The 16,050-nt window shown below is 28.4% G+C and overlaps 1 protein-coding gene across 1 annotated transcript; it reads right to left on the bottom strand.

Annotated features, from left to right (window-relative positions):
- Positions 1-4,700: 4,700 nt before the first annotated feature.
- Positions 4,701-6,871, bottom strand: LOC130452296 (uncharacterized). Its single transcript, XM_056791531.1, has 3 exons — positions 6,816-6,871; positions 5,038-5,259; positions 4,701-4,875 (listed from the first exon to the last, which is right to left on the bottom strand). The coding sequence occupies exons 1-3, from the start codon at positions 6,838-6,840 to the stop codon at positions 4,727-4,729; spliced, it is 396 nt and encodes a 131-aa protein (XP_056647509.1). The 5' UTR covers positions 6,841-6,871; the 3' UTR covers positions 4,701-4,726.
- Between the last annotated feature and the right edge of the window lie 9,179 nt (positions 6,872-16,050).

Here is a 16,050-nt window from a genome sequence, read left to right on the forward strand (position 1 = left end):
TTATAAAACAAAAGATAGATACATACTCTTTATATCAGAATGAAATTCTTTTTTGATGGAAGCGACTTTTTTGGGTATTTTTGGATCACAACGGGTATACCTTTAAACCTTAATGTCTTCTCAATTGGTCCATATTTATATTTTTAAAACACTTTTGATATTTTTCTTTTTATAATCTATAGAAACATTTCACTATCAACTATACTATTTACAACACTATTTGTTAATAATTTCTTTATTTTCAGACTACATTCTAAACTATCGTTTCCATTTACTTGTTCTTCTTCACCGTTAACCGATCCATTTAAACGGCTGCTAGCTGATAATTTTGTTTTCTTTACCTTATTTTTTTTGGACTTGGTTCTGTAGTATCCTTATCCTGATTTAATTGTTCTTTTTCACCATCAACATCCATCATTTGATACTTTTTTTTTATTTTTCATTCTCTCCTTGTTGATTACCTCTCTTACCATTTTTTTCTTTGCGTTTTTTGTTCCTCTTTTGTTTTCAAAATAGATGCCGAACTACTCACTTCATTATCGTGTTAATTCAAATTATTTTTACTAGTTGATAAGCATTTCTTTCTTCAGATTAGTGTTTCCTCCATCGTTTAAATGTTGTTTGATATCCAACTTTCTACCCTTACCTTCTTTCTATTCGTTTAGTTTGACTGAAATTCTCCTGACTTTAATTTTATCATCAGTGTTATTAAATCAGCTATACTTCATATCATCATCATATGTTCAGAAAAACAATGGTTATTCTATAAGAAATTCTTATAGTGAAAGTAGATTGTTTAGAATTCAATATTTTTAATGGTTTACAATGGATTCTGGTGTGTTTATTTTAGAAATCTTTCATTTATATTATATTCTGTTATTGACCATTATCAGTCCCTTTTTTTGTTGAAAGTATCCTTGGGTTGATATTTATATTTGAAAAATAACACGTGCGGTGCAGTTTTGGAACTCTTTTTATCTGTTTGTAGAATAGTTTGTTTACATTATATCGAGGGTTTAATACCGATAACGAAAAATGATCGTGCAGCCCCTTCTTGGATGCCTTTGTCTTTGTTCCAAGAATTGTTTGTTTCTAATATATTTTTTTTGATATTTATGAGATTACATTCAACAGAATTGTTAGAGAGTTAAGGACCACCCTTCACTATGAGAAATTTTAAAATCGCATTATTCTACATAAATAATAGATAGTAATACCAAAATATTTATATATGTTGAGGATTTAATACCGATAACAAAAATTGACCGTGAAGCCCCTTTTTAAACGCCCTCATCTTTGTTGGAAGAATTTCTTATTTACTTCACATTTCGAATTTATTTTTGATATTCATGAGAAAAATAATGTTCAATAGAATATTTTCTTATATGGTTTATGTAATTTGGGGATGAGGACCACCCTACATTATGGGAAGTTTTAAAATGACAGAATTCTCGATATCAAGATAACAAAAAAGTTTTGATTTTGTCTTTATACATATGCAACTAATTTTTTGGAAACATCGTTTCAAATTCTACGATCCTTAATTAATATAAAAATTTTCATGTACCTGTAATCACCAATGAAAGTACTAATTCGAAAAACGAAGGTATGTCGTAAAACATTAAAAGTATATATTACCAAAAGGAAATTACTATTATTTGCTGCCCATAACCTCTACTTATATAGCCATTCAATAATATTAAGTTATTGTGAATTGTAATAATTAAATCTATGCCATGTTTTATTGTATGAAGTATATCTATTATCACTAATTATTCGAAACTTTCTTAGAAATATTATTAAAAATTTATATTGCTCTTTGAAAACACTATTTTATTCAATATGGAAATTATATAACAAAATATGTAATATTTAATTACTTATTATTTAATAAATCAAAACTTTTACATCTTCTCAGTTCATTGACCCCTTTCGAATTCCTTGGGAATGTCTAGACTTGTTTTTGACTTGCGCACTTTAAATGTGACGTCACAAGCTTTAAACAATGCATTTAATTATTTAGATAATGAAACTTTGACAGTATTACAAATTCGGGCAGACATATTTGATGCTAAATTTTCTATTCGTAAAATTTCGTGCAATTTTGTTTTCGATGGTGAAGTGAAAACTATTTTCTTATTGATATAGGTAAGATATTATTCTCTTTATGTAAAAATTAACGAGATTTGTCCAATTAAAGTTTCCATGAAAATGAACGATTTCAGTGTATTACATTTTATGGAATGCTAATGTTATATTATCATTTTATTAATATTTTCAAAGTAATTAAAATTAAGCATATTCTTCAGATAATTTGAAATTGTTTGAATCATTAATTTACTTATAAACATTAAACAAACGATAATCTAAAATATAGCATCAAATAGTTCGTTGACCCTTGTCTGTCTAGACAGCATGTCGGCCAACTTTGTATGTCGACGCAATTATTGTTCACGTCAAATCTTTTCAACTGTAATGTGTTTTTTCATATAAAAATATATATAGATATTAATATTAAAATACCTTATTTCGATTGTAGTACAAAATAGTTATTATTAGATAAATAAAATACAGAGATACCGGATTTGTTCGATAACGACAAAAAAAACTTTCGATTTCTAGTTTTAAAAATGTGACTAATGTTGAAAATTTTTATTAGAAACATTGGAAATTCTCAGTATATCGATAGAAAATAGCTTTTATTTGAAAATTTTCGTGAAACGGATTGAAAATAAACATTAAAAATTATTTGTTTTTCTTTGATGTTTGTGGACGTGCGTGTTAACAATAATCCGATAAAGAATTTTCCGTGTTTTAATGCAATATTGTGAAAATTATGGATAAACGGAAAATTCTTAACTACCAAGATGGTGATTTCCTCATTTGTGAACTGGTGAGTGATTTTTTGTCTTATTCATTTGATTTTAAATTTACTACCTAAAATATTTCTTGTCATTTGGTCTCAGATTATGGAGTGAAAACTATTTTCTTTTATATATCGGTTATATGCCGCCATTCTTTTGGAACTTTGAATTTTCAAGTGCATTAAACTGGGGATCTTTTAATAAAACAAACTTAATCTAATCGTTTTTCACATATTTTTTTTTGATTGATAGATACTCAATACATAATTAGCTAAAGGGTTGTTACTAAACTAATAATTGAGTTTTCTGTTTCATAGAAAACTTTCCAAGTGAAGGTTTCTAATATTTTTTTTGGTATTTGTTCGTCTTGTTCAATAATTGGTGGGTATAGGAAAGAGAAAATTATTTATTGTTTGAATTTAGTGCTTAGCTGCTTCAATATCTTTGTTTTTTCGAATAAAAAAAAATTTGAGCTAATGAAGTTGTCAAGAATGTTTTTCTGGTGACTGATTTGCATTTTGAAAACTGTTTAGTCAAAACTTTCAATATTCACTTTTCAATTATTTAATTTCTGGTGTGAGCTTCTCGGGGTACAATAATTCCTAGGTAGGTAGAAGATAGTCTTTAGGGTTGATATTTCAATATCTTTCGAGGGATTGTTATTCTATTTTTAAAATTTTATGTTTATTTTATTGTCCAAATGTAATAATTATGATTGATATTTTGATAAATTGTTGAACCTTCTCAGACCCTTTCTTTATCCTTCTAAGAATTTTATCTTCAAAAACCAACCACCCTTTTTTGTTTATTTAAGCAAACTTATATACCTCTTCTCGATGTTTTCTTTTATAATTCGTATTCTAAATGTAATATCCAAAATTTAGGACTTGATAAAGGCTTTATTTATTACTGGGTAGAAAATGAAACAGAAATTTTGAAACTTGAAATAAATTCTACACTGTATGAATTCTACGTTCTTTCTTTACTTAATAAACATTTTCATGTACCTACCTGTAATCACTAATGAAATTACTAATTCGAAAAACGAAGACGTAGAAAAATTGAAAATATATAATAAGTACCTATCTAGTGTCCTAAAAAGAAACTTTGTTAAGCTTTCTTAACCACTTTGTCAGATATCGTCGATTAACATCCATTGAAGCCCATTGAAGTCGATTGTCACTTTGTCTTGATTGAAAATTTTCAAAGTCTATCTTCCTCATTTGAAGTCGAATTTCAACATTTCTCATATATTTGAATGAGTTTGCATCTAACTTTGTCAGATATCGTCGATTTACATTCATTGAAGCCCATTGAAGTCGAATCTCACTTTGTGTTGATTGAAAATTTTCAAAGTCTATCTTCCTCATTTGAAGTCGAATTTCAACATTTCTCATATATTTGAATGAGTTTGCATCTAACTTTGTCAGATATCGTCGATTTACATTCATTGAAGCCCATTGAAGTCGATTCTCACTTTGTGTTGATTTGACATCTCATATTTTCTGAAAAATTGGTGTGAACTTTTTGAAACTCATTGTATATATAATTATTTAAAAAAAAATGAAAAATTAGTGGCCACCTGATAACTGAGGTATAAATTCATGATTTCTTTCACAAGCTAGAAACTAATGTGAAAATGACTTACGCTTATTTGTTTTTGTGACATTAACAGTCTCAGTATCTTCTGGTATGTAAGTTGGATCATGTAATGAATTATCTCTGTCCACACTAAGATCACATTCAGAAACTGCAATATCTATAAACAAGATGGGTAGATCACATTATCACTTATTATGTAGACCTACTTCCTTATTAGATTAATTAAAACTGACGGCAACAACTATAAGTTGAACATAGACTTACTTTTTTAAGAACAAATTCACGTCTATTGAGAAAGTACCATACTTACTTTGATTTATTTTTGTATCATCTGCCTCATATGTAGGATAACATCTAGAATTATCTTCATTACCACAGAGATTAGATGTAGAAATTGCAGTATTCATATCTAAAAAGGAATGGTGCAAATGAAACAGTTTATATACATAGATCAATGATCAATTATAGAGGATTTGAAACTAATTTAGTAACTATGTATAGATTTCCATCCAAAATTTTACAAAAACAGGAACTGTTTCAGATATTTTATAAATAATATAGTTCAACTTACCATTCAGACTTTCAATATCTTCACTCATTTGGATATCTCGTTTCTTTTTTTCCAATATATTTCTATTATTATTGAGAAAAACTATATGAGCTTCATAAAAGCCCATTTTTTTATATGGAGCCCACACCAAATCTCCTTCAATTGGAGTCAACTGCCTTGTAGGTACTATGTACAGAATTTTGTCCTCAATAAACCTCACTAGACAGTATTTCTTACTGTTGTCTATAAATAATTATCAACAGATAGTATTTACATTTTCAGCAGAAATTATCTGAACACCCGAAGGTCAGGTGTTTGACAAAGTCCATTTCAGAATAATCGCAATACGCATCTAAAAGATTGATAACTCGACAGAATATGAAAACCATTTCGTGAACTTTTTATTTCTATGATAATGAAATTTTCAATTTTCATTCCATTTCTCAAGAAGCTACAAGTACTAAATTATAGCTTATAGAAGCAGATTGCTCACTCAATATTGTATCTCTCATACACACTCCTGGGAAACAACCTTTGCTCAGAAAGTTTGTCAGTTATGACACACTGTTGTTGGATATCTTATTCTGATAAGTTTCCCAACAGACAAATCCTATCTTACTTCGCTACTGCATAAAATCGTAAATACATATGCATAACTAGATTCTAAAAATACATAAAAAATATTATTTAGCATCCTTTAAACGTTAAAAATAATAACATTGGGCAACATTGTAGGTTCGTTGTTCTTTCACATTTTTAAGCTTAAACTGAGATAAGATTCTTACCCTTTGTTGTTTTGCCAGTGTTTCCCCTATTTTAATTGGTTTTGAGTGTCATTATTCTAAACAGAGTATTATTTCATGTGAACTATAACTATTGATAAAGTAAAAACTGCACATTATTGTTGTGTGTGTCGTATTAATTCCACTTCCACGTACAACAAAAACCTTCAATTTTTAACAAAATTTCAACAAATAAATTGAATACACTCCAGAATAGACAAAATAATAAATATATTACTGATTATATTTCTAAAACGTTTATAACACAACTATTAAACAACTCATTATAATTACGTCATATTTTATTTTTCAAAGAAACCCGTCAGTACAAAGTACCTTATGTTCAGGATAACTAATCAAAAACCAAAAGAATAAATTGTAAAATGTACAGATGTTTCACAAAAATAAACAAACTTGATTCGAGTTCTTACAACACAATACTTTGTTTCACTGTGTTTGTCCTCTAACACCAATAATGAATTTAATCAACTTTTTCGTTCATAATATTAGTATCACTACACTAATGGTTAGTATTTATTATTTAGTTAAATCTATCATCGAACAGTTTATATTATTTAGTGTCGGGCATTGTATCAATTGGATACACCCCTGAGCGCGTGGAAAACAATTTCTTGTTGCGCCGTGGAAAATTTGAACCATGAACATCAAAAATGCCGACATCGAATGAGCCATCAACTGTTATTGTAAGCTTTATACTGTGCTTTTAGCTTTTACTTTATTTCACGTTTAAGAATGACAGAAATTCGTTACTGAACGCGGTATGCAACAGAAAAAAATTGTATGAGTAATACAATCTCTCTAATTTGATTTAGAAAAGATACAAAAAATGGAATGCACTATAATTATCCAATGATATATTAAAACTAAAATACAGCGCGATTATTCTGAAATGCCACGTGCAACACATCGGCACTTTGAAAAATGGCGACTTATATCCTAAATACACATTTTCAATTTGATTTCACATTTATCAGTAAAATTAGATATTATAATTACCTTTTACTTTACGAAATCGATTCATACTTTCTTTTGTCGATAAAGATTATTCACCGCCAAAATAACTAAAAAACGATATGAATTAAACTGTATCTATAAGCACTTAATGATATAGCTTTACTAATGGAGAATAGAAAATGGATCATTCCAAAAGAACAAAACCGACGAATTTAGAATGATTACTGGAAAATGAACAATGGAGTTTACCAATTGCATATATTAATATATATACCTAATTAGCCACATTTATTAAGCTGGTCTACTATAATCCCCGAACTCATAGCTTCTTTGCAAATTCTTTCAAATATCATATTTGAAACATAAGATACCACTAGATGGAACTTATCAAAGTACAAAATTTTTTGCTTGTTTTTTTAACTAACATGGATTCATATTTGAAATTCGTGAAAATAGGGTTTTATCTAGTCTTTATGTCGGGATATTCGTTCTTTATTGAAATTTTTCAATGTTTCAAATTGCAAAATAATAGCATCCAATGGGAATATTATAGGTACCTACCTAGATGGCTTCCAAACTACGCAGTTCTGTAGATTCAACGATAGAGTGCGCAGTATATATTTCAAATAATGCTGAAAAACTGTCAAATGTCAGGAATAATTTTAAGACTTGAAGTCACTGGGCCCAGTTCTTCGAATAACAAAACCCATAGAAGGAGAATTAAATACTTTATTTTGAAGCCAACATATCTATGTCTAGAGTACCTTTACAACTGTCTTTGAATCTAAATTGTATTATGTATTTCTGTTTCTATTTAGAAAAAATATAGGTATTTATGTTGATATTTTTACCACCTGCATATATCATAAATAATGGTAAAGATTAATACAATAAATTATAGTAAACGAGCTCCAGATATATAATTCGATTAAAACTATATAATACCTACCTATGTATTTAAAAAAATTAATTCGTTCATATGAGGTATGTATAGACATTCGATTTTAAACATCGTCGTATCTTCACTAATTCTTGTAATATTAAACCGTTCATTGTTAATCCTTTGAAGTGGCGTTCTAATCTGTTTTTAGGTGTTTTTGATGATTCGTCTCCTCTTACCAAAGTTAGTAAATTTGGACAAAATGATTTGTGTTCAGTAGACAACAAATTTGATTACTGGAAATTATTACCGAATATACAGGGCGAACCGAGGATCTACAGTGTTTTTTTAATGAAATGTCATGTATATTAGCATATTTTTTTTTCAAGCAGTTCAGTGACCTCCAATCACCCCTCCAATATTATTGACATTTCCTTAACCAAATTATGATTTTTTTTATGAAAATGAAAATCTTATTTGCAGATGCATACCGAAAAAACCACTGTCATCCTTCATCATAGTTACGGAACTCAAGAGAAAATAATTATGATACCATTTGATAGATAGATGGGCGATGTTTCTGGTCCATTTCCATGCCCTACAATTATACAGAGTAGCTGAAAATTATTTTTCTAATCCGAATTGTTTAAAATGAATTTTCTAGTTTGTTTTTTCAAGTGGAACAACTCGTATATTTTCGAGCGTCTGATGTAGAATATTTTTTGTACATCCACCCATATCGCTATTGTCTCTCAACAGGTCAAATTCTAGAAGCAATTAATAGTTTTGCTATTCATACATAGGTGCGCGTTCCATTAAATGCACTATTCGGACGTAGAATCGATAGTCGGCTATCTTTCCCTAGTTTTGGGTATCGCCATCTATGAATCGGGAATTCCGCTTCAAAACTTAACACGGGGTAGATTATCTAGTTACTACATATAATCAAGGATTTCATGCAGATCATAATTTGGTAAATACCTATTCCCAGAAATGACAAAAAAGCCCAACAAAATTAGCACTGAATTCTTGTTATTGTATATGCATGTTAAGCCGCGTTTACACCGGCGTTAATAACACGAGTTTTTAATAAAAAGTTATTAACTTAACTGAATCGCCAAAAAATTTCTATTAACAAAAGTTAATAACTCGTGTTTTTAACAGAAAATTGCTTGTTATTAACAAGATTTATGTTATCCATCAAGAGTCGGTAAAGATTAAAGGAAATGTGTTGTGTTTCAAACAAATGTTAATAACAGAAGTTAATAGCCTCTTTTAGCGTGTTAACTTTTGTTAATAACTGGTTCCTCTCTTCCCCGCAACCCCCTCGCCCGGCATGAGCGTTGATACTGGCGTAGTGACTTTTAACTTTGATAACAAAACTAGCAGCCAAAAGAAAATGTTATTAAGATATGTTAATGACTTTTCTTATTAACACCTGTTAATAACAAAAATGTTAAAAAACTCGTGTTATTAACTCCGGTGTAAACGCGGCTTAACAAGGAATTTTCTGTTAAAAACACGAGTTATTATTAACTTTTGTGAAGAGAATTTTTTGGCGATTCAGTTAAGTTAATAACTTTTTCTTAAAAACTCTTGTTATTAACTCCGGTGTAAACGCATCTTTAGTAACTGGCATTTTGTAATTAATTACTCGATTAATTTGGCAACAAGGTTCTGTTTTTATTCGATATCAGGTATTGTCGTTCTTGTTACAGATATAGTCACAGTTATAACAAAACAGTGATAGATTTCATAGGTTGTCATTTCTACTTCATGGTTATTTTAATCCTATCTATGAAATGATATATTATTATACCGAGTTATATTTTGACCACATAATAAATTTTGAACTAATTTATATAATGGAATGGGGTTTTACCAGTCTCTAATTTTTATTAATTTAGTTTTTTTCGGTATTCGTCTAATTATATTCACTTCCGGTTTAATCGGAAATGATATACCTTTCATACTTTTCAACAATCTGAAAATCCATTCTTTTCCATTTCCAAACTACTTAGTATATTTTTTGTACTGGGTGTGATGACTTTATTATAGTATTGTTTTTTCGAAACATGTAAGGATGCATGAAGTTACTATGGAGAATGAAGACAACTACTTGTGAACGCCGAAACAGATAATTAAGAAATAAAGAAATCGATTCACATTTACACTATCACTACACAGACATACACACTTCTCAATCTAACGCGCGTTTCCATGACTAAGTTCAACGACTTCAAACGCCCAAAAAGATACGCAAGTTTGAGTGTCTGTATAGTGGTATTGAAAAGTGTGTTCAGTATGAATTTCAGCAATGGTTCCAGTAATTCCATTTCGGATCTTTCGTAATTATTTAGTAATTATTATAAATATTAATCGTTTCAATTCTCAATAAGGTTATTTAATGGTTGAAAGTTATGTTGTCTATCATTTCTATAGTCAACTTGTGAATCGTTACATGTTCCCTAAAAACAATACTGATTTCAAGCATCAATATAACTATCACCCTGTACAATAACTATACTGATTAGAGTATTTTCGAAAGTGAAAAGAGTGAATTTCCAGATTGTAGAGAATTCTACAGTGTGTTCCATCTGAAATAAAAAGTTGTCTTATTTACGAAATGCACTATTAGAGAAAGATTGATAAAAACCCAATTCCATTATATAATGGGGCTTAAAAGTTATTCAAGTTTATAATGGGTCCAAATATAATGGTGAATCGTCCTGGAAATAGTTACTTTGCGGTACGATTTGTATGAGGTGGTATATTCAATGGTAATACAACTAGTGATTACATTTTTGGGATAAGCCTGTTGATTTATTTCAAGAAACTGAGTTGCTTGAAAAAACAACATGGATAGTGTACTATTTGTTACCCTTGTGAGAATGTGAGAATTTTATAGGATTGGGTTTTGTTTTTGTTTCTTAGCTCTTGCACACTTATAATAGAATCACCACCAGCTGTTATTAGTGTCACTTGTATTTTGATTTAAAAAAAAAACACAATTTTCATGAGTTGAATTCAAAATCTACTGGCCTGGGGTATTATTTATATACTAGGTATTACATCCAATTTTTTTTATTTAATAAGCACATTAATCTGCTTCGATCTATTTTCCGGCAACGCTATAACCGATTTTTTGAGGACATACCGAATATACCATTATATACCGCATAAATATTTGAAGTTTCAGTTTGGGGACAGTATAACTGGTTTGCTAAAACCGTATATACCATTGTATATCGTATATATATTTGATGTTTCAGTTTGAGGACAGTATAACTGGTTTTCTAATACACATAACTATTTCTTCGAGGACAGTATAAAGTATATAGTATATACATCGGATGTCCCTGTATAAACACTTGGGCATATATATATATATATATATATATATATATATATATATATATATATATATATATATATTAGTTTCAGTGCATCTTCGAGTTGCAAAGAAAAAATTGGGAGTACTCCCACCCCAATAAGAGTTCAAGAACAACATAAAATAATGAGAAGAAATAGTGTTACCGAAGGGATTACTAACATTCAAGTTCGTTCAAATTGTAGTAATTCTGCTGGAAAAGAATCGAGATTGATGTCGTCACTCCGTAATGTTAGAGAGAATTTATTAAAATCGCCTTATTATAATTCAAAGACTGGAATACTAGTCGATAACAATACTAAAATAGAATCAAAAGTTGAGAAAATAGTCACCATTAGAAAATCCCTTAACTCGTCGGTGAGTATTAATTAAATGTTACATAATAAAAAAATCAGCTTTTCAATTAATTTTGTGAAAAATTTGTTTCCCGTCTGTTTGCGTTCGACATGGAAATAGCTATTTTGTGACGATTTGCAAAGAATTACATAGAAAAAATTTGATGGTGGAAAATCTATCATCGAATTTCACAGATATTATATAAAATAAAGCAGATGGGTCAAATCTCGCAGGAATCAGCTACAGGCTATAATTATTCTAAACTCATAAAATCTTTTTTTTTTCACACTGAAAAAAATATGAAGAAGACCTATCCAGACTGAATTGTAGGATGATAAGAACCAATGCTTCAGGTGCTCAAGTGAAAAATACGCATTTGCAAATTAAATATTCGGTTTTTTTATGTTGAACCTTTTAAATTTTCCATTTTAATTATCCTTACTATCCTTACTTATGTTTTAATTTCGTACAATATTTTGAAATTTAGTTATTTTTAATGTTTAGGGAAAACCGAAGAAGTCCGAAAAAGAGAACATTGGTTAAGGAATTAATTTTGCAAAATAATAACATTGTGATACTGCAGGCAGAATTTTAATATGGTTGTGTAGTTTTCGATTTTAATTTTGTTTAGATAGTTTTATTTTTTTATTAATTGACATACAAATGCTTTTCTTTGAAAACATTACCATTTTGTTGAACTGCATTTGAGCATCTTCTTGTTTGACAAATCTGTAAAAAATGAAGGTAAAAAATGCCAATACTAATGAGAAAATATTAAAGCAATCAATAATAAAATTTAATATTAATTTCCATTAGTTACCTATGTTGAATCTGTTAATTAATAAATTTAGATAGCATTTGAAACAATATAATATATCTGATTTGGAAATTAAATATTACCTTATAAAACAAAAGATAGATACATACTCTTTATATCATTTCTAAAACGTTTATAACACAACTATTAAACAACTCATTATAATTACGTCATATTTTATTTTTCAAAGAAACCCGTCAGTACAAAGTACCTTATGTTCAGGATAACTAATCAAAAACCAAAAGAATAAATTGTAAAATGTACAGATGTTTCACAAAAATAAACAAACTTGATTCGAGTTCTTACAACACTGTGTTTGTCCTCTAACACCAATAATGAATTTAATCAACTTTTTCGTTCATAATATTAGTATCACTACACTAATGGTTAGTATAGAATGAATAATATCTAATATCTATAATATAGATAAAGAATAAAATTCTTTTTTGATGGAAGCGACTTTTTTGGGTATTTTTGGATCACAACGGGTATACCTTTAAACCTTAATGTCTTCTCAATTGGTCCATATTTATATTTTTAAAACACTTTTGATATTTTTCTTTTTATAATCTATAGAAACATTTCACTATCAACTATACTATTTACAACACTATTTGTTAATAATTTATTTATTTTCAGACTACATTCTAAACTATCGTTTCCATTTACTTGTTCTTCTTCACCGTTAACCGATCCATTTAAACGGCTGCTAGCTGATAATTTTGTTTTCTTTACCTTATTTTTTTTGGACTTGGTTCTGTAGTATCCTTATCCTGATTTAATTGTTCTTTTTCACCATCAACATCCATCATTTGATACTTTTTTTTTTATTTTTCATTCTCTCCTTGTTGATTACCTCTCTTACCATTTTTTTCTTTGTGTTTTTTGTTCCTCGTTTGTTTTCAAAATAGATGCCGAACTACTCACTTCATTATCGTGTTAATTCAAATTATTTTTACTAGTTGATAAGCATTTCTTTCTTCAGATTATTGTTTCCTCCATCGTTTAAATGTTGTTTGATATCCAACTTTCTACCCTTACCTTCTTTCTATTCGTTTAGTTTGACTGAAATTCTCCTGACTTTAATTTTATCATCAGTGTTATTAAATCAGCTATACTTTATATCATCATCATATGTTCAGAAAAACAATGGTTATTCTATAAGAAATTCTTATAGTGAAAGTAGATTGTTTAGAATTCAATATTTTTAATGGTTTACAATGGATTCTGGTGTGTTTATTTTAGAAATTTTTCATTTATATTATATTCTGTTATTGACCATTATTAGTCCCTTTTTTTGTTGAAAGTATCCTTGGGTTGATATTTATATTTGAAAAATAACACGTGCGGTGCAGTTTTGGAACTCTTTTTATCTGTTTGTAGAATAGTTTGTTTACATTATATCGAGGGTTTAATACCGATAACGAAAAATGATCGTGCAGCCCCTTCTTGGATGCCTTTGTCTTTGTTCCAAGAATTGTTTGTTTCTAATATATTTTTTTTGATATTTATGAGATTACATTCAACAGAATTGTTAGAGAGTTAAGGACCACCCTTCACTATGAGAAATTTTAAAATCGCATTATTCTACATAAATAATAGATAGTAATACCAAAATATTTATATATGTTGAGGATTTAATACCGATAACAAAAATTGACCGTGAAGCCCCTTTTTAGACGCCCTCATCTTTGTTGGAAGAATTTCTTATTTACTTCACATTTCGAATTTATTTTTGATATTCATGAGAAAAATAATGTTCAATAGAATATTTTCTTATATGGTTTATGTAATTTGGGGATGAGGACCACCCTACATTATGGGAAGTTTTAAAATCACAGAATTCTCGATATCAAGATAACAAAAAAGTTTTGATTTTGTCTTTATACATATGCAACTAATTTTTTGGAAACATCGTTTCAAATTCTACGATCCTTAATTAATATAAAAATTTTCATGTACCTGTAATCACCAATGAAAGTACTAATTCGAAAAACGAAGGTATGTCGTAAAACATTAAAAGTATATATTACCAAAAGGAAATTACTATTATTTGCTGCCCATAACCTCTACTTATATAGCCATTTAATAATATTAAGTTATTGTGAATTGTAATAATTAAATCTATGCCATGTTTTATTGTATGAAGTATATCTATTATCACTAATTATTCGAAACTTTCTTAGAAATATTATTAAAAATTTATATTGCTCTTTGAAAACACTATTTTATTCAATATGGAAATTATATAACAAAATATGTAATATTTAATTACTTATTATTTAATAAATCAAAACTTTTACATCTTCTCAGTTCATTGACCCCTTTCGAATTCCTTGGGAATGTCTAGACTTGTTTTTGACTTGCGCACTTTAAATGTGACGTCACAAGCTTTAAACAATGCATTTAATTATTTAGATAATGAAACTTTGACAGTATTACAAATTCGGGCAGACATATTTGATGCTAAATTTTCTATTCGTAAAATTTCGTGCAATTTTGTTTTCGATGGTGAAGTGAAAACTATTTTCTTATTGATATAGGTAAGATATTATTCTCTTTATGTAAAAATTAACGAGATTTGTCCAATTAAAGTTTCCATGAAAATGAACGATTTCAGTGTATTACATTTTATGGAATGCTAATGTTATATTATCATTTTATTAATATTTTCAAAGTAATTAAAATTAAGCATATTCTTCAGATAATTTGAAATTGTTTGAATCATTAATTTACTTATAAACATTAAACAAACGATAATCTAAAATATAGCATCAAATAGTTCGTTGACCCTTGTCTGTCTAGACAGCATGTCGGCCAACTTTGTATGTCGACGCAATTATTGTTCACGTCAAATCTTTTCAACTGTAATGTGTTTTTTCATATAAAAATATATATAGATATTAATATTAAAATACCTTATTTCGATTGTAGTACAAAATAGTTATTATTAGATAAATAAAATACAGAGATACCGGATTTGTTCGATAACGACAAAAAAAACTTTCGATTTCTAGTTTTAAAAATGTGACTAATGTTGAAAATTTTTATTAGAAACATTGGAAATTCTCAGTATATCGATAGAAAATAGCTTTTATTTGAAAATTTTCGTGAAACGGATTGAAAATAAACATTAAAAATTATTTGTTTTTCTTTGATGTTTGTGGACGTGCGTGTTAACAATAATCCGATAAAGAATTTTCCGTGTTTTAATGCAATATTGTGAAAATTATGTATAAACGGAAAATTCTTAACTACCAAGATGGTGATTTCCTCATTTGTGAACTGGTGAGTGATTTTTTGTCTTATTTATTTGATTTTAAATTTACTACCTAAAATATTTCTTGTCATTTGGTCTCAGATTATGGAGTGAAAACTATTTTCTTTTATATATCGGTTATATGCCGCCATTCTTTTGGAACTTTGAATTTTCAAGTGCATTAAACTGGGGATCTTTTAATAAAACAAACTTAATCTAATCGTTTTTCACATATTTTTTTTTGATTGATAGATACTCAATACATAATTAGCTAAAGGGTTGTTACTAAACTAATAATTGAGTTTTCTGTTTCATAGAAAACTTTCCAAGTGAAGGTTTCTAATATTTTTTTTGGTATTTGTTCCTCTTGTTCAATAATTGGTGGGTATAGGAAAGAGAAAATTATTTATTGTTTGAATTTAGTGCTTAGCTGCTTCAATATCTTTGTTTTTTCGAATAGAAAAAAATTTGAGCTAATGAAGTTGTCAAGAATGTTTTTCTGGTGACTGATTTGCATTTTGAAAACTGTTTAGTCAAAACTTTCAATATTCACTTTTCAATTATTTAATTTCTGGTGTGAGCTTCTCGGGGTAC

The sequence above is a fragment of the Diorhabda sublineata genome, unplaced genomic scaffold (genome assembly GCF_026230105.1).
Source record: "Diorhabda sublineata isolate icDioSubl1.1 unplaced genomic scaffold, icDioSubl1.1 Dsub_61, whole genome shotgun sequence".
In the NCBI taxonomy this organism is placed as follows: Eukaryota; Metazoa; Arthropoda; class Insecta; order Coleoptera; family Chrysomelidae; genus Diorhabda; species Diorhabda sublineata.

Excerpts from the sequence above, each read along its gene's own strand:
- LOC130452296 (XM_056791531.1), bottom strand. The coding sequence starts at position 6,840 with ATGAATCGATTTCGTAAAGTAAAAG. Across the intron at positions 5,260-6,815 it reads TCGATTTCGTAAAGTAAAAG|ACAACAGTAAGAAATACTGT; the intron begins GTAATTATAATA and ends AATTATTTATAG. Across the intron at positions 4,876-5,037 it reads AGATATTGAAAGTCTGAATG|ATATGAATACTGCAATTTCT; the intron begins GTAAGTTGAACT and ends ATTCCTTTTTAG.